A 21,565-nucleotide genomic window follows, 5' to 3' on the forward strand; every position below is an offset into this window, starting at 1 on the left:
AATTTACGAAAATGAAAGAATTACTCGCGAAATACGTAGGGGGATTTGGTTTTTAATTTTATCTGATATACATTCAGTAAAAGAAAGGAAATAATAGTTTTTGAGATACTTTTAACGGGTTTCTTAAATATTCCTGTTGTGCAAGGTTGAGATAATCCGCCCTTCAGGTGCACTAACCTTGTTTTCATCCGGTTCAAATGTGGGGTAGTTTGACAATCAGTTTCGAATAATCTACCTGACCCGGGGTTTCATAGACCTTCACTTTTTATTAAACGTCAGGTGTCAAAAGTCGGAAAGTGCAAAAAATCTTCGATTACTTAACACACTTGTGTCCGTGCAAGTTTTGCTCATTTGCGAAGAACAATATCGAGTGAGTTTTCTGTAAAACAGTGCAGTTTTCTTACCTCCTCCGGGGCCGTTCTAAGGATATTACTTTTTCCGTACCACAGAGATGCTACGCTTTGCAGCTGGACGTGTGTTGGGCGGCCTCCGCAGCGCCGCTGGGCTGAAGAGCAGTCAATCGATGGTCGGAGCGACCATGGTTGTCCGTCACTCGCACAGCAATGAAACCGCCGAGGAGTTCGACAGCCGCTATGAGGCGTACTTCAACCGGCCTGAGATCGATGGCTGGGAGGCCCGCAAGGCCATGAACGACCTGCTCGGCATGGATCTGGTGCCGGAGCCCAAAATCATCGTTTCCGCCCTGAAGGCCTGCCGTCGCCTGAACGACTATGCGCTGGCTGTCCGCTTCCTGGAGGGAGTGAAGGACAAGTGCGGTGACAAGACCAACGAAATCTACCCCTATCTGCTGCAGGAAATTCGTCCCACCCTCACTGAACTGGGCATTTCTACCCCTGAGGAGATGGGCTACGATCAGCCGGAGTTGGCTTTGAAATCGGTGTACGATATGCACTAAATATCCTGCTGAAGTGAAGTGTTTTTCTTTCGGCGTAAGTCTGTGGTGCATGGCCTGCCGTCAACCCGGGCGGAAAGGTTTAGTTGTCAATAATAAATGAATACAAAGCCAGCTGTTACGTAATTGGATACAAATGCTGTTGGTTTTTTTATTGTTATTAACCACGATTTCAACTGCTATCGAAAGCGGTGAGATTTACTTAGACTTGCTATTGTTTTTCCATTCCGTTAGGATACTAGATGCTTGCTCCAAGGTGTCATCCCGCTTGAAAAAGCAGTAGCGCACAAAATCTTCACCAAGCGACATGTGTTCTTCGGCGTAGAACGCCGATGGCGGTATTCCCTGCAGCCCCACATTCTTCGTCATCCATTTTGTGAAACGATAGTCGCGACGCGGATCAGTTTCTCCCGACAGATCGACCTGGCCGGCAAGCTTCGACCAATCAGCGATCATGAAGTATCCACCCTGTGGAACCGTTGGATGCATGCCAATGTCCTCCAAAAATCTGGCCATATAATCTCGCTTCGTAATTAGTTCCTTGGAGATGCTATTGAAGTAGCACTCTGGGCTGGACAACTGGTTCAGTTCCTTTTCAAAACCAACCGCAATCGCTTCCTGGATGGGAGTGGCGCACGTGTACACACAGTTCTGGTGCACCATCTGCAAATTTCTCATCAAATTTTCCGGCCCATAAGCCCATCCGATCTTCCAGCCGGTGAGGGAAAAAGTTTTCCCGGCCGAACCGATCGTTATCGTGCGTTCCCACATATCCGGAAGCGTGCAGATGCGCACGTGCTCGTACGGTTCGTACACCATGTGTTCGTAGACTTCGTCCGCGACGCACAGGACATCCCATTTTTTGCACAAATCCGCCACCATCTGCAACTCCTGGCGGCTCATTACTTTTCCCAAGGGATTGTGCGGCGTGTTGATGATGATCATTTTCGTTTTCTCATTGAAAAGTTTCGCCAATTCCAGGGGATCCAGTTTCCAGTCTTCGGAGGATATTGTTCGACCGGTTACCATCTGCAAATAATGAAGAATGACACAACATTGCTGACACATAGCTAGGGAATTTTTAAAGACAAAGCATGCCTTACCGGAACCAGCGGAATAAATCGCGAAACACCGCCAGCGGCTTTGACCATCGGTTCGTAGCAATCGAAGAAAGGTTCAATAATAATTACTTCGTCCCCTTGGTCCACATGACCTTGAATCGTTGCGTACAGCGCCTCGTAAGCGCCAACTGTTACTAGAACCTCACTGAGGGGGTTGATCGTACGCCCCACCAAACCGGAATACATGCGACTCAGCGCCTGCACCAAACGAGGATGGCCGAATCCCCGGGTGTACTGGTTTGCCAACGGGTCCGGGCTGTTGGCGGCGGCCGCAAGCGCATCCAGTGCATACTTCGGAGCATGATAATCCGGGAATCCTTGCCCAAGGTTGAGCGGTTTGTATTGCAGTGCGAGCTGAATATACTCCACCCTATTGGGGGGATGGTTTGGGGATGTAAAATAGAATCACAGTTTGCCAAACCAACCTGTTGAGTGTGAATACTAAATAGGGAGCACTCGTCACTTACCATACGCTCTTCGTGGCACCCTGGTAGCGGGATGGAAGGTCAAATTTATTTGTTGACATCGTTCTAGCCGTTAATGTCCACCGAGTGTACTGCGAAGCAATGCGCCCCAGGAACGTACTACGATGACAGAGCATTCGGGGTTTATATGGCAAACGGAGAACAAAATACAATGTAAAAGAAACAACAAAAAAACCCTTAACAGGCCTAATCTTCCCACAACCAGACACGACAGACAACTATCGTCGCGATTATCAACATCGTCATCATTGCGGTGGACCCATTTGCGGTTTTCTTTTCTTTTTCATGCGTGATCTGCGTGTCTTATCTATCTTATTAAAAACAAAAGATATGATACACGTGAATATTTACCACTGCTCTAAAGTTTTTTATTCAGTTTTTTCCTTCATCCTGATTGGTCAGATGCTCTTCAAACGACTAATAATAAAAAGGTTACTTTTATTATTCATATCAAAATATCGATATCCATGCTTGCTCTTTTCTATCCAGCACTGTACGACCTGCCAATTTGATTGGCAACCAACAGTTTAGTTAATTCATAATATCTTCGAAGCAAGGCAGTTATTTTGAGTACTAAAAAATAAATTAACAGATAATTGAAACCATTTTGTAAATGCATCTTCATTTGGAGCTGAAATCAAAAGCTTTGATAATATTTTTTCCAACGACAAGGTAGAGGAATCGAAAGGATGAAGTATCAGACTCGGTGGCATGAACACTGGTGGCAGACCAGCGGTCAGACGAGAAGGCGTGAAAGAGTTAGTGATGGGGAAACTGAATCCCCACAGGGATTCGAATCTTTCGATTCAAATCCATTCTGAGATCCGGATCTTCGAATCCGAATCCCAATCTGTCATATCATACATGCTCTGCTCTGCTTTTTTAACCTAAATTGCCAACCAACCTGATTTACCTTTTCGCCCCCTCGGGAGAACATATTCTCACCTGTGGTTTTTATCAAAAACGAGAAACTATGCTAAAACCTACCTTCAACGCAGTTGCGCGTCTTGAAAAGACCTTTCATTTAAGGGGTCGATCGTGAAAATCGGTTGAAAGAATCAATAGTTATTAACGAATTGGCAATTTATAAGGGTATTATGGGACTAATTCGACTCAAATCATTGTGAGTCGATTCAAACAGTCGAAGATCCAGTAAAAATCGAATCAAATCGAGTCCCAAACCAATCAAATCTGATTCGAATCCCAATCGAATCAAATCTTTAGAATCTGTCAGATGTGATTCGAATCTTTAGAATCCGTCAAATGGGATTCGAATCTTTGGAATTCGTCTAGGGATCGAATCTTCGAATCTTCCGAATCCCGACTCTGCCAACACTAGAAAGAATAGAAAAACGGCAGAAACGTTCTAGCACGCAAGGTTCATAGCGGAAGTCCTGTGTAGTTCCGTGAAGAAGAAGCACGCAGTTTCGGAGAAAACATACCGCATTCGCAACGGTTTATGACAAAGAACGCAGAAATGTCTACAGAAACAGCGTAAGTAGCCGTGGAAAACGGTTTTCTGCGGTATGAACCTGCCCGATGTGGTGATTAATCAGACTGGGTCTGTGTGCCGTGCGTGTGTAATTCGGTCCCTTTTTTCGCCATCACTCTTCACACATCGTTCTCGTGTTCCCGGCGTCCATTTTTATCGATTGTACCTGCAATTACTCCGGTTCGCGCTGCACGATTCGTGGAAAGGAGTGACGAAAAGGGCGGAAATCATGTCGATGATAACCTCTTTCGTCGTTAGAGGCGTTTCGGTTAATGTTAGCCGATGCATCGCGCAAGGCAACTAATTTTACACCACCGACCTTTTGCCTCTTCCCAATAACCCCCCGCCTCTCTACCGTCGCCGGTATCCAGACAGATTTCTGGTTTGCATGTGACAAAAGATGTTAATTTCAAGTAGTTTTCGTTTTACCGGCTGTTTGTAACATTTTTCTTTTTCCATGAACCGTACAGTGTCCCACCATCTGCCGTCTGGGCTCAAAGGTACGATACCATCTTCCTGACGTTGAACATCGAGTGCAGTGAACCGAAATACGAGTGAGTAGCTATAGTAACAGCGTTTGTTCGAGAATGCGCCGCTTACGAAAATAGTAGTTCCCAGTTTCGTACGCCGGCCTTCCGCTTCGCGTTTTGCTGTACGCAATGATATACTGATTGTTCCCATCAATTCGATATGGTTTACTCTGTTTTCTAGATTCACCGAAAATACGATGGTCTTCAGCGGTGTCGGCATGCCGGAAGGTAAAAAGTACGAACTCAACATTGAGTTTTACAACAAAATCAACCCGGAGAAGGTGTTCGCGAAAAACATCAAACGTTGCATCGAGTTCGTGATCGCCAAAGCGGATCCCCAGGAGACGTACTGGCCGCGTCTGCTAAAGGAGAAAACAAAGCCCCACTGGTTGAAGGTAGATTTTAACCGATGGGAAGACGAAGGTTCTAACGATGAAGAAAGTAAGTAGTAACCATCACTGCAGTAGGCGTGCTTAGATTGTCGAAAGTAAAATAATGCTTGCCTTTGGGTTTCAGATGATAAAATGGACCTGATGGAAATGCTGAGCGCCAACCAGAACAGCGATAAACTGTCCTTTGACGATCTCGGCGAGGATCAGGAAGATTCAGACGACGAGAGCATTCCAGGCCTGACGGACTCCTAAGCGCGCACACTGGTGCCGGTTGCCGACCGCCCTAACGTAGCTGCTGATCGCGATGTTTGAAATCCGTGTTTATTTAAAATAAAGCCATGTATGCAGCGTCGTCATCGTCGTCGTCGTAATCAGTTAGTTTATATATGAGTGGATGGGATAACAGGCGGATCTTCCTCCACTTCTGGTACCCTCCCCGGGTAACGGATGGAAAGAGAGAAGCAAACAGTAAAAAGGATCAAAATGGCGCTTGTCTCTCTGGCGGCTGGGTGGCGGAGGTGGATCGCGAGGGTTCGAGTGACCATACAATAATACTATAGATTATCCTTAAAAACAGCCAGCGACAAAACTCAACATCAAACCAGTCAAAATACAACCAAATGGAGTTTTGGAATGAAAAGACAAAACGTACGCTTCAACAAAGAAAAGTTTAGAAAGGAAAGGAAAAATATCACAATCAAACTAATCAAAAATGGAAAAGAATATTATTCATCTTGTAAAAAGGGATGGGATAGCCTAACATCTTATTGCTTTTTAAATTTGGCGTTATTGCCACGGCGAGCACATGGCAGGTTTGTTTTGCAATAAATTACAAAATAAACACAGAGGATATTTGCAATTTTGATTATATATTTTACAAAATGTATTAAACACGTTGCAAACCAAACGGGTATTGTAAAGCCGACGTTTTTTTTTCTTCATTGATGAAGATAACGAAACACAATTTTTCTGTTGAAATGTGGGGAGTACTGAACCCAAAGCTGCAATATAGGCTTTTACATCAGAGAAATATTGAAGCTCTGGAGTATTTTCTTTTCCGCTTCGTCGATCTTTTCCAGGAAGGCGCGGAAATTTTCGTGTTGACTGAAGCCTTCGATAAATTTGGTTAGATATTCGGTTGTATCGCACTGGAAGATAGGATCGTTCATCAGTTCCGCCATCAGTTGGCGCTCATCTTCGTCCTCTTCTTCATCATCACCTGAAAAGAGCAGCATAAAGGACATTTCATTTTTTTTAGCATTGTGGAGTTTTTCAAAGAGACTAGAGTTTAAGCGGAAGTCATAATCAAACCTTCATCTAGATGAAGCAATGCTGCGATCGAAGAAATCTTGGCCCCATCTACGCTGGTGTCATCCGTTTCGTCATCGCTCGTGCTGTTACCTTCGTCCTCGCTGTCCTCCAAGTTCTTAGTCCGAGCATCCTTTGCTTCGCGCAGGTTGGCTAGCTCGTGCAGCAGTAGTTTGAAAATTTTTACCAACACTGGCGTATCGACCCATACGGTCGGTGTTTTCGCCGTGGCCGATCGGGTGCGGCGTCCGGGGGCATTTGGATTTGCACCGGCTGCCGGAATCTGCTGCTGCTCCTTGATCATGACCGTGTTCAGCCGATCGTCTTTCGTCGTGACACCGTGCTCGAATAGCTTGCAGAGTGCGAGCGTGGTTACCTTCCGCTCGTACTGCCCGTAGAATAGATGCTGCCGGCTGAGCCAGTTGGCCAGCACGAAGCACATTGCCGTTTCACCCGTTGGGCCCGGTACCGTGCTTAGGAAGTTCATCACCGCATCGAGTTGCAGCAGGATCAGATGGGCGAAAATGGTTACCAAGCTCATGATAACGTTCAGGCTTTCGACCAGCTGCATTTTGCTGATCACCGCTTTCAGCAACAGATCGACCGAGTCGCCCAGCAAACTGCCCACCTTCGTAATGATCGTAATAACGAGCCGTCCGATAAACGAAGCCGTTGACTCGGTGTTCATCGGATTGAGCAGCATTGTAGCCACCTGCAGGACGTAATTTAACCCCTCGCCATTCTTGTAGCGGCAGATCTGCTCCGGCGAGACGGCCAGAAACGAACGGAGGCATTCGCCCCCCGCCTGCATCACCGAGTGGTCTTCCGAGCGCAGAATGCAGTGGACGGCCGACGGGAAGGCGCTCTCGATCATCGCATCGCTGAGGGGAGCCTGCGAGTATTTGACGAGTGTTTGCAGCACATCCAGTGCAATGTCTGGCGCTAGCAGCGTTTGCTCCGCCGTACCCTGATCGCTGTTGAGTATCGCCACCAGCGTTGGAATGATACGATCCTGCAGAGGCAGCAAACAGAAGGGATTTTGCGACAGAATCTTCAACACATCTTGCACCATTTCCAACAGGAAGCGATCGTCGTGGTACTTCTGGAAGATGCTCATCGTTAGATCGATCACCTTCGGGCAGATGGTGGCCGTCACGTTGACGTCAAACTGGAATGGAAAGCGATAAGAAAAAGGACTTCTAGACATTATATTTTCAGAAACTTTTTCAAGAGCTGGGGTTCAGTCTCGATAAAACCAAAGGTAGAAAGGAAATCATGCAACTATTAAATCAGTTTTTAACATAGAATGCATTTAGTAGTAAGAAATGTTGACGAAATTGTGATTTTGAAGAAAATATGAACAACTTAATAATTTGTCGCAATTTATACGGTTTAAACCGAACATGGTAAGATGAGGACGTATGACGGTATTTTTGAAAATTTTAATAAAATGTGACAATTTAAATATTATTCACATTAAGAACGTGCTTACCGATATGATAGCACTCATGGCTTCCAGCAACAGACCTAGTACGGTATTTTGAGACTGCTGGAACAACGGGACCAGCCCATCGAAAAAGTGTTCCAGTTTCGACATAATCAACACGTGTCGCTCGTCGGTGTTCGCTTTGAGGTTAGTGCAGAAACCGAAAATGGCCCTGAATGGGAGAAAAGTGGTCGAAAGATGGTTACTGCCATGCCGTTTTGACCATTTATATTTTTTGCATCACACCTGGCGGCCATGATTCTCAGCGTGACCGGTTTGTCCAGCGCCAGACTGTCGATGGTCACATTAACGATCTGCTCCATGAACGGCTGCCGTAGTATATCACACTCGCAGAACCGGCTTAACAACCAGAGACACCGGCCAAGCAGATACGGTGAAGCCTGACTTTCCATGAGCATCTTGATCAGCGCCAAATACTGTCCCATATCGAACCCGTTGGGGTTTTCAACGATCAGATCCTTGAAAGACCCTACCGCCAACAGGGACGATTCGTGAATCTTCCACCAGTATGGGTTACCCGCATTACGATCCACATCCGCCACCGCACTGTGCTTGCCAAGTGCTTCCGTGAAGCAGGGCAGCAGCTGCTTCTCGTACTCCTGCCCCACTATCAGCAGCACATCGTGCGCCGTCGTGCGAATCGTAAACTCAACGCCCTGCTCGTCTTCGTCGTCGACGAACTTTTCCGGGTCTTCCAGCCACGATTGCGACTGCTCTTCCGTGATTTGCATGTACAGCACCGTTATGTACACCAGATCGGTGAGCACGTTCGTGATGGCTGCCTTGTACTTCTTCATCTCGATGATGGTGTGCACGAACTCGAAGATTTGCAGAATCATCTGCACGAAATCGTCCACCTCGTCGTCGTCCTGCTCGGTTCCGTTGAAAGGAGCCGTTTCGATTTCGTTCACCACCACTTTCACGTAAAAGTCTGCCAGCTGCGTGAGCAGTTGCCAGATGGTGGGAAGTATCGTACCAAGGTATGGCTGAACGAACTTGGACATATCGGACATCATGTACTTTAGCACTGGAAACGCAACAAATGGGATTCTTGTCGACAAGCTGATTTTAGATGAATAAAAAATAAAAACCTTACCTTTAATGATTTGCGTTTTCAGCTGAAAACTACTGTGCGCTCCATTCGGTGCAGTGAGGCCTTCGATGAGTCGTTGCATAAAGTTGGGCAAGACCGGATCGAGAATGGCGGACTTTTGCTGCCTCGTTTCAATCTGGTTGTTGATGGCACGCAGTAGCGCATACAGGATTTCTACTGCGTATTTTCGCGCCGTTACATTGTACACCGTGTCGGCGGTAAATATGCGATAAACCTCAGACAGTATCAACGGGGCAACGTCGGCAATCTGTTTGTCCAGCTCGAGCGTGAATTCGACCAACACCTTCATCGCACCGTCGATGGAGTTTTCCGTTCCACTCAAACATTTTACGATCACATCGAACAGCTCCTGCCAGTCTCCGGGCCAATCGTAGAGTGCAATATTGGCAATGCAGTAGGCTACGACCGAGCGTATCTGTTTGGCAACGATTAGGAACGGATGTTAGCTTGCACACTCAGCTTGTATGAATGTAAGTGTACGTTTACCTTGCTGTTTTGGTCATAAAGACCTTCGGGAAGGATCTGCTTTATTCGCCGCTTCGCATCATCGTTCACTAGAAGCACTGCGCTAGAGCTGCTCGGAACATTTCCCAGCGCGGCCAAATCTTCGCCCACATCGTCGCCTCCATCGGTCCAGCAATCGTCAACATACTGCTTCAGCATAACCGATGCCAGTTGCCGCAATCCAATGTGTATTTGCTGGTCGATGGTAAATTCAGCCAAATTCACTCCATACCCTGCGAAAAATTATAAACCATTTGATTGGTATTCTGTGGGCCACCCAGCATCGTTCGTTCGTGTATTTACATTCTGTAAATTTTAATTGCGCCAGCCGAGCTTCGGCGGACTTTCTCTGCTCCGAATCAGGGTTCAATATTTTCTGCAGCTCCTCAAACATGGCCTGTTTCACGGCGTCCGAATTTTGGGCCATTTTGAGAGACTTTCGTTCCTGCCTGCACCTAGAGTTGATAGAAAGGGTACCAGAACCACCGAACCTCGTGCAATTTTGCTACAATCAATCAAAACAAGTATTTCCCGGCTTTCCCGGCATGTCAACATTTGCCAAAAACAATCTTCTCGCTCAGGTGTAGTGTTGGCAGAATCGGGATTTGGAAGACCTGAAGACTCGATCCCTAGACGGATTCCAAAGATTTAAATCCCATCTGATGGATTTTAAAAATTTGATTAGGTTGGGACACGAATCAAATCGGGCGCTGATAAGAAAGGATTGGACATAGATAAAGGTTTTTGTACGATTTAACTTAGGTTCGAAAAACATTCATGAACCTATTTTTAACAAAGAAATACAGTAGAACGAATATGGAATCATTCAATGAGTTAAACAAAGCATGTGAAAATTCGCAAGATAGATGTGCATGTATGATATGACGGATTGGGATTCGGATTCGGAGATCCGAATCTCCAAATGGGTTTGAATCGAAAGATTGGAATCTCAACCGGGAATCGATTTTCCCAACACTACTCAGGTGAAGAAGCAACGTCCTTACTTTCTCACTATAGTGAGAATGTTGTATAAACCTAGATTTTCGTTGAACATAGCTGTCATTTTTGTTTGAGCAAGTGGTGGGAAATCGAATTCGGATCTCCGAGTCCGAATCCCAAGTCGTTATCTGTGCACATTCAACATGCCGATAATTTCTATCATTTCTTGAATTAATTTGTATGATTTATGTTAGAAAATAAAAATGTTGATAATCTTCATCTCAGTAAATTCATACAAAAAACGAGAGTCCCAAACAAATCAAATCTGATTTAAATCTCAAGCGAATCAAAGTTGATCCAAATCCGCCATATGGGATCCAATCCTTTGGATTCCGTCAAGGGTATTCTGTCAACGCTAGTATCCGCACGCGAGGAAAACATGAAAGGTGTCCCTGATCGGTAATAAAATAAAGTTTTTAGTAATTTTAAGCACTTTTTAGTTAAAATAATTAAGTTTACTGTGAATGACATGTTAAATGTTCCATTTACTTCCAGTTGGTTTGACTATACCTTGTATGGAAATCCTGTGGCCGGCAGATTTGTTGCCTTAAAAGTTCCATTGGACCGGGTAAGTGTATAAACAACTTTTTTACCTGTGGATTTTCCAAAGAAATCGTGTGGTTTTGTTGTATACTTACATTATATTATTGTTCTATTTATTATTTATAACCTTTCTTAAGCACTTGATCGATCTTTGCATTTATCGTTCATCGGGTATAGCAATAAGAAACTTTCGTCTTGGGCGGAATGACCGCGCTTTAGTGTTCGTACCATGCTCCGGACTGAAACAGAACTGGAAAGCTAAATTAGACCGTCAGTAGGGCAACAGTTCCATCGGAGTTCTTTGGCTTACGATGCATACCCATAGACTGATCGTTGCAGATAGAGTCTGGATCAATTTTTATTACCTTCGCTCTGCCAAGCGCCCTTAAACAGATCGCCGTCCTGGAGAGGGATGGTTGAGAAAGAGTTAAAAAAGCATTTTCTTCAAATGTGTCCCATTTAGGATGATCCGTATGCCGCGTTACCGCATTTGGACGTGCCGTGGCGGTTATGTGTTTATTTATGTGTCTGCTGCCCATGCGTGACACATCACGCATCTCTCCCGTGGGGCTCCGGTCTAGAAAAGGTAATGGCAACAAGTATGCAACACCCATGCTGCACACGAATCTGCATGTGTTAATTCCGCTTTGCATAGCAGTGATTCATCTTTCACCATGCAGAAGATGCTGTCGTTAAGAAGACTTGAACCTTTTTCTCCTTAACAGAATGATGCCGTCTCGTAGTTCCGTTTCCAGTGATTTGCTGGCATGGACCTATCGGTACCTTTGTGTTTAATGTAAATTGTAAAATTATCCATAACATTGTTGGATGGAACACTTGTTGATACAGATCTTGTATTCATGCTTATCGCTGTGGGTTATGAAGAAACAAGATGGTAAAGCATGTGTGCAATAGCACCCTGAAAATCAAATTGTACCAAGAAGTGGAAATAGTTAGTTTTTTTTAAATCAGCAACGTTGAACGATAGAATACTAGGAGGACTTAACGGTGGTTTCATTGACTTGGGATTTAGAGATTTGTCTGGGTACGTAACGATCGTTTGTAGATTTTCAAAAGTATGAAAATCAATAATCCAATTGTTTGTTAGTGAAAACACTGAAAATTGTTTTTCACAAAAAAAGAGACAATGTTAAAAAAAAACATAACTGATTTTTCTTTCCCGTGTGTCTGTTTAATTTGATCTTTTTTCACTTTGTGAAAAAAAAGAAAACCATTGCCTACTACGAGTGTCGAGTGTCCTCTTTCTGATTTTCTGGTCACCTCGAACCTTCCCAACATACACCTCTTTCGATGTCCTTTGCAAAGCAGGCATTCTTCTGAAAGATTCAGCCTGATTATGGCCAGCGTATGGGCTGGCTATCTCATTTACACGTCTTTCTCCCGGACGGTCCCGACTCGACCCCTTTTACCGTGTAGCGCAAGATTAATATTTTAATTTAATAATTAAAACCCATTCATTCATTCCAAAATACCACTCGTCCGGTGGGCCCGTTGTGAAAATCGCCCCGGACGAACACGGCCGGGCGCTTCGCTGGGCAGAAAATTGTAGTTATTTTCCGCCGTACGTTGCGTGCGCAAATTGCTTACCGAAAAACACTTTCCGCGAGCACTTTATAGTCTTGCCGGCGTCCTTAAACAAACAGCAATTTCTTCGGCTACCGTGTGTGTACTGCTGAGATGAGGGGGGAAGAAAGGGCCCATTTCTTCCATCGGCCGCTTTTTTTGCCTTTGTGTGGCTGTTTGTATGTGCGTGTTGTTATCATTCTTTAATTTAACGCACCTCGCACCACCCTCCTTCGGATCGTATCCCACGGTGGGTTCGTCTGCGCTGGTTGGATTATTACGGAGTTTAACACATCCTTCATCGGCGCAGGATCAGCACAGGAATGTCTTAATTGTGCAATTTATCTTGGCACTGCATCCAGCCTGCCACGTATCTTCACACCGCCCGTAAAGGCCCCCAATGTGGTCGGGGTGAATTTCGGGAGACGGGTGATGAAGACTCCTCCGTTCCCTTGCAGCCGAGGGGTTTTCAAAGGAGAAAGGGGAGAAAAATAAGAGAAAAACCTTTACTACCTGGACCCGGCGCGAACCCGGGAGGGAGGGCAAAATGGTGATGTCGATCGCTCGGGATGCAATCATCATGTGTGCCTTTGTCGCTACCGCCCCACCATCCTCAACGCGCGGGCCTATCACCCATCGCAACCCGGTCAGCAAATCGAGGGGAGGAGTTCCGATCGAACCGATCGATAATATCATCTCGCGCGCGACCGGCGGTAGACAGGAAAACAGGAAGAAAAGGTGGGTCATTAGTCTGCAATGAGTTGGTACGCGGGGGGAGAACGTGTGTTGGTTCGAACGGGCAGAGTCCTTTTTTTCTCTCCTTCGAGCCGGCCAGCATCCGGAGCACTTCCTCGAAAGCGGTGGACATCGAGTGGACACAGTCGATGCGATTACATTTTGATAGCGCGCGACCGCATGGTCCAACCCCCGCCTTCCGTGCTCCCCTGGGGTAAAGCCCATTTCCTTACAATTTTGGCCAGAGGCCAGGCCGCGGGCGAGTCCTCACGCTCCAGGGAGGGTTTAAGGCTATTATTATGTAAAATGTAATATAACAAACACATTCTTCGCGGTACCGTGACCATGTCCCTCCCGTCACGGTCTTCGGATTCTTCGGAGAAATCCATCGCAGCAACCTTCTCTCGTGGCTGGTTGTGGGTTTTGTTTTGTGTTTCTTTTTTCGCCGTTGTTGCCTGATTGCACACAGTTTTGCACCGTTTGTCCTCTTTCCCTCTCTGAGACCTTTTTCATCGCACCGGCCGATTGTTGATGGAGTCTTCAGTTTCATTCTTGGCCAAACTCCCCATTTCCCCGTTGAAGCGCGCGGCTTCAAATGTCCCACCACCAACAACATCATCATCATCGTCAGCATCATTGTCGTCGTCGTTGGTGTCGTGGACGTAGTTCTCCTGTCGATGATGTTTTACTGTCTCGTCAGCATCTCCTCATCGCATCTTTTAACCCGGACGCTATCGAGATCGATCGCGTCAACCCGGCGCGAACGCCGGGCGCTGGTGGTGGAACCGTTTCGACACGATTGCAGTCGATGTATTAATTAAAAGAAAAGGGAAAAGGAAAGGAGCAGCAAGGCAAAAAAAAGGTAATAAGCGCGCGCCCGCATACTGCAACGTCGTCTGCCGCTTTGCAGTGTTGCAGCGGCGGGACCGGGATTGGCGTGGAAGGAAGGCCGCGGTTTGGGTGGCGGCGGTCCGCCACGGAATGATCTTGATACGGCTGCGAACGTTTAATGTATTATTATTGATAATTAATATTTTTTTCTTCCCGTTTTCCCACTTGTGCACCGAAGCCAAAGCCCGGCCAGCCACTAAACCCCCATGAGCGGCCTCCTCTCCGAATGTGGTTACGTTTGTGCGCGCCCATAATTGAAAGTAGACCACCGGCGACGTTTCGCCAAATCGATCATTCGTCACGAGCGAGCCGAAGCGGGGGGATGGTGCGCGGTATGGTGGACGGATCCTTTTTGTTCCGGAAATTGAATCCACCTGTTTACATACCACAATCTCACAATCTTCCACTATCTGCGGGGGGCGTACACGACACAGGGAGAGGGTGTTGCGTGGTGGTGGTGGTTGTCGGTGTTGGGGCGGCCACCCTGACGAGCAGTAAAGGTCCTGCACAACACCAGCAACCACGTCTGGCAGGGGTAGAAGAAATTGATCGTTCGCGGGACTGATGGGCGGGTGAAGACGACGGTGAAGTTTACATTGACGATTAGTTCGATTAGATCGGAATGGGATGCCGTTGGGAGGATGATTGCACTGGATCCTATCGGACATATAAGGCGTGTTGCGCTTGTATTTAACGTTGCCTTAATTGCTTACAAGGGATAGACGGACGGACGAACTGTATGTACAATTTCTAATTTTTCTAAAGCGTTTTTGCTTTACGATTGGAATAACTCTAAGATGTTTTGGTGTGCTTGAATAGAAAGAAAATCTTTAAAAAGCTCTTCCATAAACTAACTCTGCTATCAAAGCTTACGATCATTGTTTCCCAGTTGCCTTTATTCTATTCACTGTTCGTTTTCCAATAAAATAAAAAAACAACAACATATGCATGCAAATTAACTCGATATTTTAAGTCCTTAGACCTAGTTACAAAAAAGAGTATTGACTTGTTCAATATTGTTGGTCAAAATGGTAAATCTTCGGCTGGAGTTAACAATCATAATAAGCATAAAAATACTGCTTTGGTATGAGTAAAACCTAAAAGTTAATACAAATCGTTATTAAAGTTAAAAGTTATTAAAGTATTAGTGGTATGATTTCCTTCATAATCGAGAAACTGAAATAGCGTCCGTCAGGAAACAAGCAGAAACGACGGTGGAAAACTGCTTTCTGGTTTTATAAGTTCAGAAACATCTTGACCTTTTTCATGTTTCTCAGTCGATCAATATTTTGGTATAATTTTTTTTTCTAATTTATAGGAACAAAAATAGTGTACTGTGCACAGCTATTACTAACACGCACCTTGCTTACAAAACGCGTGTGCGAAACAGTAACCATCAAAAGATGCTTTATCGAGGAATAACATTAAAACTGGGAATCGGACAAGAGTAACAAAAAATCCCCGAAAAGGGGGTTAAATAATTAATTTATTCAATTTGTAAATGGTAGCCTTTCTAATGGTATCAAACATTCTGGTCTGACCAAATCAGAACAACTTTGAGAGGTTACCGATCAATCTAATATATAAAAGTCACCGTTGTCTGTATATATATATATATGTATGTATGTGATCGCATCACGCAAAATCTACCGGGCCGATTTACACCAAACTTGGCAGGAAGGTAGCTAATTTTCCAGGATTGAATGATCTAAACTTCGTTTGTTGATATCCCCATCCCTCCTTACCCCTCCCGAACACCTACCCTCTAAAATTAATGAAAAACAATTATAGCTCAACCATTATTGATCGGATTTTCACAAAAAATGATACATATGCTGCTTACATAGGAACATAGCATGGATTAAAATTTCATCGATCTACGGCAAGGGGAAATGGGGGCTCCCATAGTACCCCCTGCCTTAAAAATGGTAAAAATGCAATATGGGTATCAATTTCGCAGTATTTATGGTCTCTAAATCGAATGGCCTTACTCTTAATGTTCAATCTTAGCCCAGACTTCCTCTACCCTCCTCTTATACAGCATAACAATAGCAATGCTAAAAACTAAAAACGTTAATTCTAATCACATGCATACAACGCAAAATCTACTAAGTCTATCTGTACCAAACTTGGCTGGAGCATTGCCAATTTATTATTCTTTCGATTGTCCTCCTACCATGTCCCCCTTCCGAACCCCTATCCCTCAAAATGATGAAAAATATTAATACTTCAACAATTATGGAATGGGGTTTTATAAAATTTGGTACACATACTACTTAAATATGTAGCCATCATGTGATAAAATGTCATCCATGTAGAAGAAGGGGAAAGAGGGGCTTCCATCCTACCCCCTAGCTCAACAATGGGTAAAATGCAATATGGGTATCATTTTCGTTGTATTTGGGGTTAATAAATCGACTAAATCCCAGACTTCTTCTATCTTCTCCTACGTAACAAATATTCTCAATCACACAAAATCGGTCTAATCAATTTATACTAAACATAATCAAAAGAAAGACAATTTTTCAAGTGTGAAATGTTCAATATTCTTATGCCTCCTTCCTGCCTATAACTTTCTATCACCTGAACGATAGAATTTAAGTAAAACAATAAGATGCCACATTACTACGGATGCGACGAATTTGAAAAAAGCGTACATATCGTGGGGTAGGGTTTAACTTCAATTGATGAATTTTAAATGGTTGAACCAAGGTGGAAGCACAATTAGATAGCGAATGTAAAATGTATATTAACATGGTTTCATCGACTAAAGGTAATACTAAAAAATACCACAATCCCCAAAACGCTAAATTTAAGATTGCAAAACTCAAGATACTGAATGAAAACACTCTTTCGTTTGGAATTTCTTTCTACCCGGATGAAATCGGGTTAATCAGCTAGTAAAATAATAAAACAACAACATATGCATGCAAATTAACTCGATATTTTAAGTCCTTAGACCTAGTTACAAAAAAGAGTATTGACTTGTTCAATATTGTTGGTCAAAATGGTAAATCTTCGGCTGGAGTTAACAATCATAATAAGCATAAAAATACTGCTTTGGTATGAGTAAAACCTAAAAGTTAATACAAATCGTTATTAAAGTTAAAAGTTATTAAAGTATTAGTGGTATGATTTCCTTCATAATCGAGAAACTGAAATAGCGTCCGTCAGGAAACAAGCAGAAACGACGGTGGAAAACTGCTTTCTGGTTTTATAAGTTCAGAAACATCTTGACCTTTTTCATGTTTCTCAGTCGATCAATATTTTGGTATAATTTTTTTTTCTAATTTATAGGAACAAAAATAGTGTACTGTGCACAGCTATTACTAACACGCACCTTGCTTACAAAACGCGTGTGCGAAACAGTAACCATCAAAAGATGCTTTATCGAGGAATAACATTAAAACTGGGAATCGGACAAGAGTAACAAAAAATCCCCGAAAAGGGGGTTAAATAATTAATTTATTCAATTTGTAAATGGTAGCCTTTCTAATGGTATCAAACATTCTGGTCTGACCAAATCAGAACAACTTTGAGAGGTTACCGATCAATCTAATATATAAAAGTCACCGTTGTCTGTATATATATATATATGTATGTATGTGATCGCATCACGCAAAATCTACCGGGCCGATTTACACCAAACTTGGCAGGAAGGTAGCTAATTTTCCAGGATTGAATGATCTAAACTTCGTTTGTTGATATCCCCATCCCTCCTTACCCCTCCCGAACACCTACCCTCTAAAATTAATGAAAAACAATTATAGCTCAACCATTATTGATCGGATTTTCACAAAAAATGATACATATGCTGCTTACATAGGAACATAGCATGGATTAAAATTTCATCGATCTACGGCAAGGGGAAATGGGGGCTCCCATAGTACCCCCTGCCTTAAAAATGGTAAAAATGCAATATGGGTATCAATTTCGCAGTATTTATGGTCTCTAAATCGAATGGCCTTACTCTTAATGTTCAATCTTAGCCCAGACTTCCTCTACCCTCCTCTTATACAGCATAACAATAGCAATGCTAAAAACTAAAAACGTTAATTCTAATCACATGCATACAACGCAAAATCTACTAAGTCTATCTGTACCAAACTTGGCTGGAGCATTGCCAATTTATTATTCTTTCGATTGTCCTCCTACCATGTCCCCCTTCCGAACCCCTATCCCTCAAAATGATGAAAAATATTAATACTTCAACAATTATGGAATGGGGTTTTATAAAATTTGGTACACATACTACTTAAATATGTAGCCATCATGTGATAAAATGTCATCCATGTAGAAGAAGGGGAAAGAGGGGCTTCCATCCTACCCCCTAGCTCAACAATGGGTAAAATGCAATATGGGTATCATTTTCGTTGTATTTGGGGTTAATAAATCGACTAAATCCCAGACTTCTTCTATCTTCTCCTACGTAACAAATATTCTCAATCACACAAAATCGGTCTAATCAATTTATACTAAACATAATCAAAAGAAAGACAATTTTTCAAGTGTGAAATGTTCAATATTCTTATGCCTCCTTCCTGCCTATAACTTTCTATCACCTGAACGATAGAATTTAAGTAAAACAATAAGATGCCACATTACTACGGATGCGACGAATTTGAAAAAAGCGTACATATCGTGGGGTAGGGTTTAACTTCAATTGATGAATTTTAAATGGTTGAACCAAGGTGGAAGCACAATTAGATAGCGAATGTAAAATGTATATTAACATGGTTTCATCGACTAAAGGTAATACTAAAAAATACCACAATCCCCAAAACGCTAAATTTAAGATTGCAAAACTCAAGATACTGAATGAAAACACTCTTTCGTTTGGAATTTCTTTCTACCCGGATGAAATCGGGTTAATCAGCTAGTAAAATAATAAAACAACAACATATGCATGCAAATTAACTCGATATTTTAAGTCCTTAGACCTAGTTACAAAAAAGAGTATTGACTTGTTCAATATTGTTGGTCAAAATGGTAAATCTTCGGCTGGAGTTAACAATCATAATAAGCATAAAAATACTGCTTTGGTATGAGTAAAACCTAAAAGTTAATACAAATCGTTATTAAAGTTAAAAGTTATTAAAGTATTAGTGGTATGATTTCCTTCATAATCGAGAAACTGAAATAGCGTCCGTCAGGAAACAAGCAGAAACGACGGTGGAAAACTGCTTTCTGGTTTTATAAGTTCAGAAACATCTTGACCTTTTTCATGTTTCTCAGTCGATCAATATTTTGGTATAAATTTTTTTTCTAATTTATAGGAACAAAAATAGTGTACTGTGCACAGCTATTACTAACACGCACCTTGCTTACAAAACGCGTGTGCGAAACAGTAACCATCAAAAGATGCTTTATCGAGGAATAACATTAAAACTGGGAATCGGACAAGAGTAACAAAAAATCCCCGAAAAGGGGGTTAAATAATTAATTTATTCAATTTGTAAATGGTAGCCTTTCTAATGGTATCAAACATTCTGGTCTGACCAAATCAGAACAACTTTGAGAGGTTACCGATCAATATGGTTATAATAGTAGAAATCGATAATTGCACTCAATACTTCTAGAGTACTTCTGTCACTAACGATCGCATTCGGATCAATGTTTTCGGTCTACTGTCTCTAGAAATTCCAAATCCGCAACGATGAGCGGTTCTTACCGAAGGACGCAATAGAGAAACTACCGTTGGGCTTAGTAATTGACCTAACGAACACCAAGCGCTACTACAACCCGCAAGAATTCATCTCAAGAGGCATCAAGTATGAGAAGTTCGCCGTACAGGGGCACTGCGGGGCGCCCAAAATCGAGGCAGTAAGACGGTAAGACGAGAACGGAACGGGATAAGAATCGCTACTTTCAGTTTTTCTTGCTGGAAAGGAAACTTTATTTTTGAAAAATTACCATAAACGTACTTTTTTTCTCCTTCTATCGATTCGGATTAGTTTCATTCAAATCGTGAACCAGTTCATGGAGGACCGCGATAGTCGAGGTAAGTGGGTTGGGCAAAGTGGATCCCAAAAGCCTTCTGTCAACGAGACAAGACTTTTCGTTTTTTCTACTCCCTACTCTCCAACCTCGGTAGACAAACTGATCGGTGTGCACTGCACGCATGGGCTGAACCGCACCGGATACATGGTCTGCGCGTACATGATCCTGCAAATGGGCTTCCGGGCGAAGGACGCCATCGAGCTGTTCAATGAGAAGCGTGGCCACACTATGGAGCGCGAAAACTATCTGGAAAGTTTACGCTCGCTGGACACGGTAGCGGACAAGGGATGCACGCAGAAGGAGTGGGAGGAGCAGAACACACCAGTGCAGCATTCGGGAGAAAGCACCCACGGCCAGGACAGATTTGCGAGCAATCGATCCTGGGACGATACCCGCCAACACCGGAATCACGAGAAAACATGGAACAAGGACGAACGCGGTACCGACGGCCATGAAAGATTTTCGAGAAAGAGGCATCACGAGGACTCTTGGAACAACGGCGAACGGGGCACTCGATACCAGCACGAGCGGAAGGACTGGAGGCAGCAAAGTTCCGCAGCTCAATTCTCTGGAGAAAGCAATTACCGGCAGGATGGATTTCCGAGGGATCGATCCCGATCCCGCGATACTCGCCAGCACGGCTATCGCGAGGAACCTTGGAACAAGGATAAACGTCCCACTCAGTACCAACGCGACCGGGACACTCGGTATCAGGCCAAAAACAACACTCAGCAACAGGGCGGATGGCGCGAAAGGTACAGCTGGCGGCGAAGGAACGATTCACCTGGTGACCAACATTCCAGGGGCATTGACGATCGGGGGGAATCCACTGCCAAAAGGATAAACCGTTTCCCCCCAGGACGCTATGGTGGTGTTCCGAAGCGGACGGTGTTCGAATAAGTAATGTAAAGTTTAATAAGAAAAAAAAGTAAACAAATATAAACCACAAAGTGTTTCACAAGCAAAAGTCTCTATTTCTTGAAGGATATGTTCTTGCTCTTTGCACTTGTATGCTGAATGTGTTTCCACGTGAGTTTGTTTGTCGTCATCGAATCTGGACCAGCCGGCCAATCAAATGTTAATGAACAAAAACCTTCTCAAATTAAATTATCTTCCTCTCGTGGCCCATCCCACGTAACCATCCACCATAAGTATGTGGGTGAGTGTTTCCACACTCCACGAGTAGCCTCTTACCGCGAGGTTCGCTTTAAAATGTAGCCATGATTGGCCCGCGCGATTTACGACGGCCGTGCCGTCGCATAATTACTATCAGTTTGCATCGTTGTGCCCTACCGGGGCACTGTGTTGTTGGTCTTTGTGCGTTTTGACCCGCCGGAGCATACGGTTTCTATGTGGGGTGAATATCGCGGGCGAAGGAAAGATTGGTACGGAAGCGAATGGCCGTCATCTTCTGACCATGCGATTCTAGTTTTGAAAAGGGTTGCTT

General features: G+C 43.8%; 5 protein-coding genes across 6 annotated transcripts; 3 read left to right on the forward strand and 2 right to left on the reverse strand.

Moving 5' to 3' along the window:
* The first annotated feature begins 278 nt into the window (after positions 1-278).
* Positions 279-1,044, forward strand: LOC131288621 (cytochrome c oxidase subunit 5A, mitochondrial). Its single transcript, XM_058317772.1, has 2 exons — positions 279-370; positions 450-1,044. The coding sequence occupies exon 2, from the start codon at positions 452-454 to the stop codon at positions 914-916; it is 465 nt and encodes a 154-aa protein (XP_058173755.1). The 5' UTR covers positions 279-370; positions 450-451; the 3' UTR covers positions 917-1,044.
* LOC131288620 (kynurenine aminotransferase) lies at positions 1,040-2,732 on the reverse strand. Its single transcript, XM_058317771.1, has 3 exons — positions 2,502-2,732; positions 2,017-2,404; positions 1,040-1,942 (listed from the first exon to the last, which is right to left on the reverse strand). The coding sequence occupies exons 1-3, from the start codon at positions 2,633-2,635 to the stop codon at positions 1,112-1,114; spliced, it is 1,353 nt and encodes a 450-aa protein (XP_058173754.1). The 5' UTR covers positions 2,636-2,732; the 3' UTR covers positions 1,040-1,111.
* Positions 2,733-3,875: 1,143 nt separating this feature from the next.
* On the forward strand, positions 3,876-5,304 carry LOC131286755 (uncharacterized protein CG16817). Its single transcript, XM_058315753.1, has 4 exons — positions 3,876-4,013; positions 4,482-4,565; positions 4,723-4,982; positions 5,058-5,304. The coding sequence occupies exons 1-4, from the start codon at positions 3,979-3,981 to the stop codon at positions 5,183-5,185; spliced, it is 507 nt and encodes a 168-aa protein (XP_058171736.1). The 5' UTR covers positions 3,876-3,978; the 3' UTR covers positions 5,186-5,304.
* Positions 5,305-5,798: 494 nt separating this feature from the next.
* Positions 5,799-9,838, reverse strand: LOC131286304 (importin-9). Of its 2 annotated transcripts, none has more exons than XM_058315239.1 (7): positions 9,670-9,838; positions 9,349-9,599; positions 8,845-9,277; positions 7,974-8,775; positions 7,734-7,899; positions 6,297-7,409; positions 5,799-6,135 (listed from the first exon to the last, which is right to left on the reverse strand). In XM_058315239.1, the coding sequence occupies exons 1-7, from the start codon at positions 9,791-9,793 to the stop codon at positions 5,950-5,952; spliced, it is 3,075 nt and encodes a 1,024-aa protein (XP_058171222.1). In that variant the 5' UTR covers positions 9,794-9,838; the 3' UTR covers positions 5,799-5,949. The 2 variants fall into 2 exon arrangements, with proteins under 2 accessions (XP_058171222.1, XP_058171221.1); XM_058315238.1 differs by having other exon boundaries at positions 5,799-6,152; positions 6,245-7,409.
* Positions 9,839-10,710: 872 nt separating this feature from the next.
* On the forward strand, positions 10,711-21,073 carry LOC131287523 (RNA/RNP complex-1-interacting phosphatase). The gene is made up of 5 exons (XM_058316583.1): positions 10,711-10,764; positions 10,861-10,933; positions 19,756-19,949; positions 20,073-20,119; positions 20,213-21,073. The coding sequence occupies exons 1-5, from the start codon at positions 10,745-10,747 to the stop codon at positions 21,016-21,018; spliced, it is 1,140 nt and encodes a 379-aa protein (XP_058172566.1). The 5' UTR covers positions 10,711-10,744; the 3' UTR covers positions 21,019-21,073.
* The last annotated feature ends 492 nt before the right edge of the window (positions 21,074-21,565 follow it).

Source organism: Anopheles ziemanni, chromosome 3 (genome assembly GCF_943734765.1).
Source record: "Anopheles ziemanni chromosome 3, idAnoZiCoDA_A2_x.2, whole genome shotgun sequence".
NCBI classification, from domain to species: Eukaryota; Metazoa; Arthropoda; class Insecta; order Diptera; family Culicidae; genus Anopheles; species Anopheles ziemanni.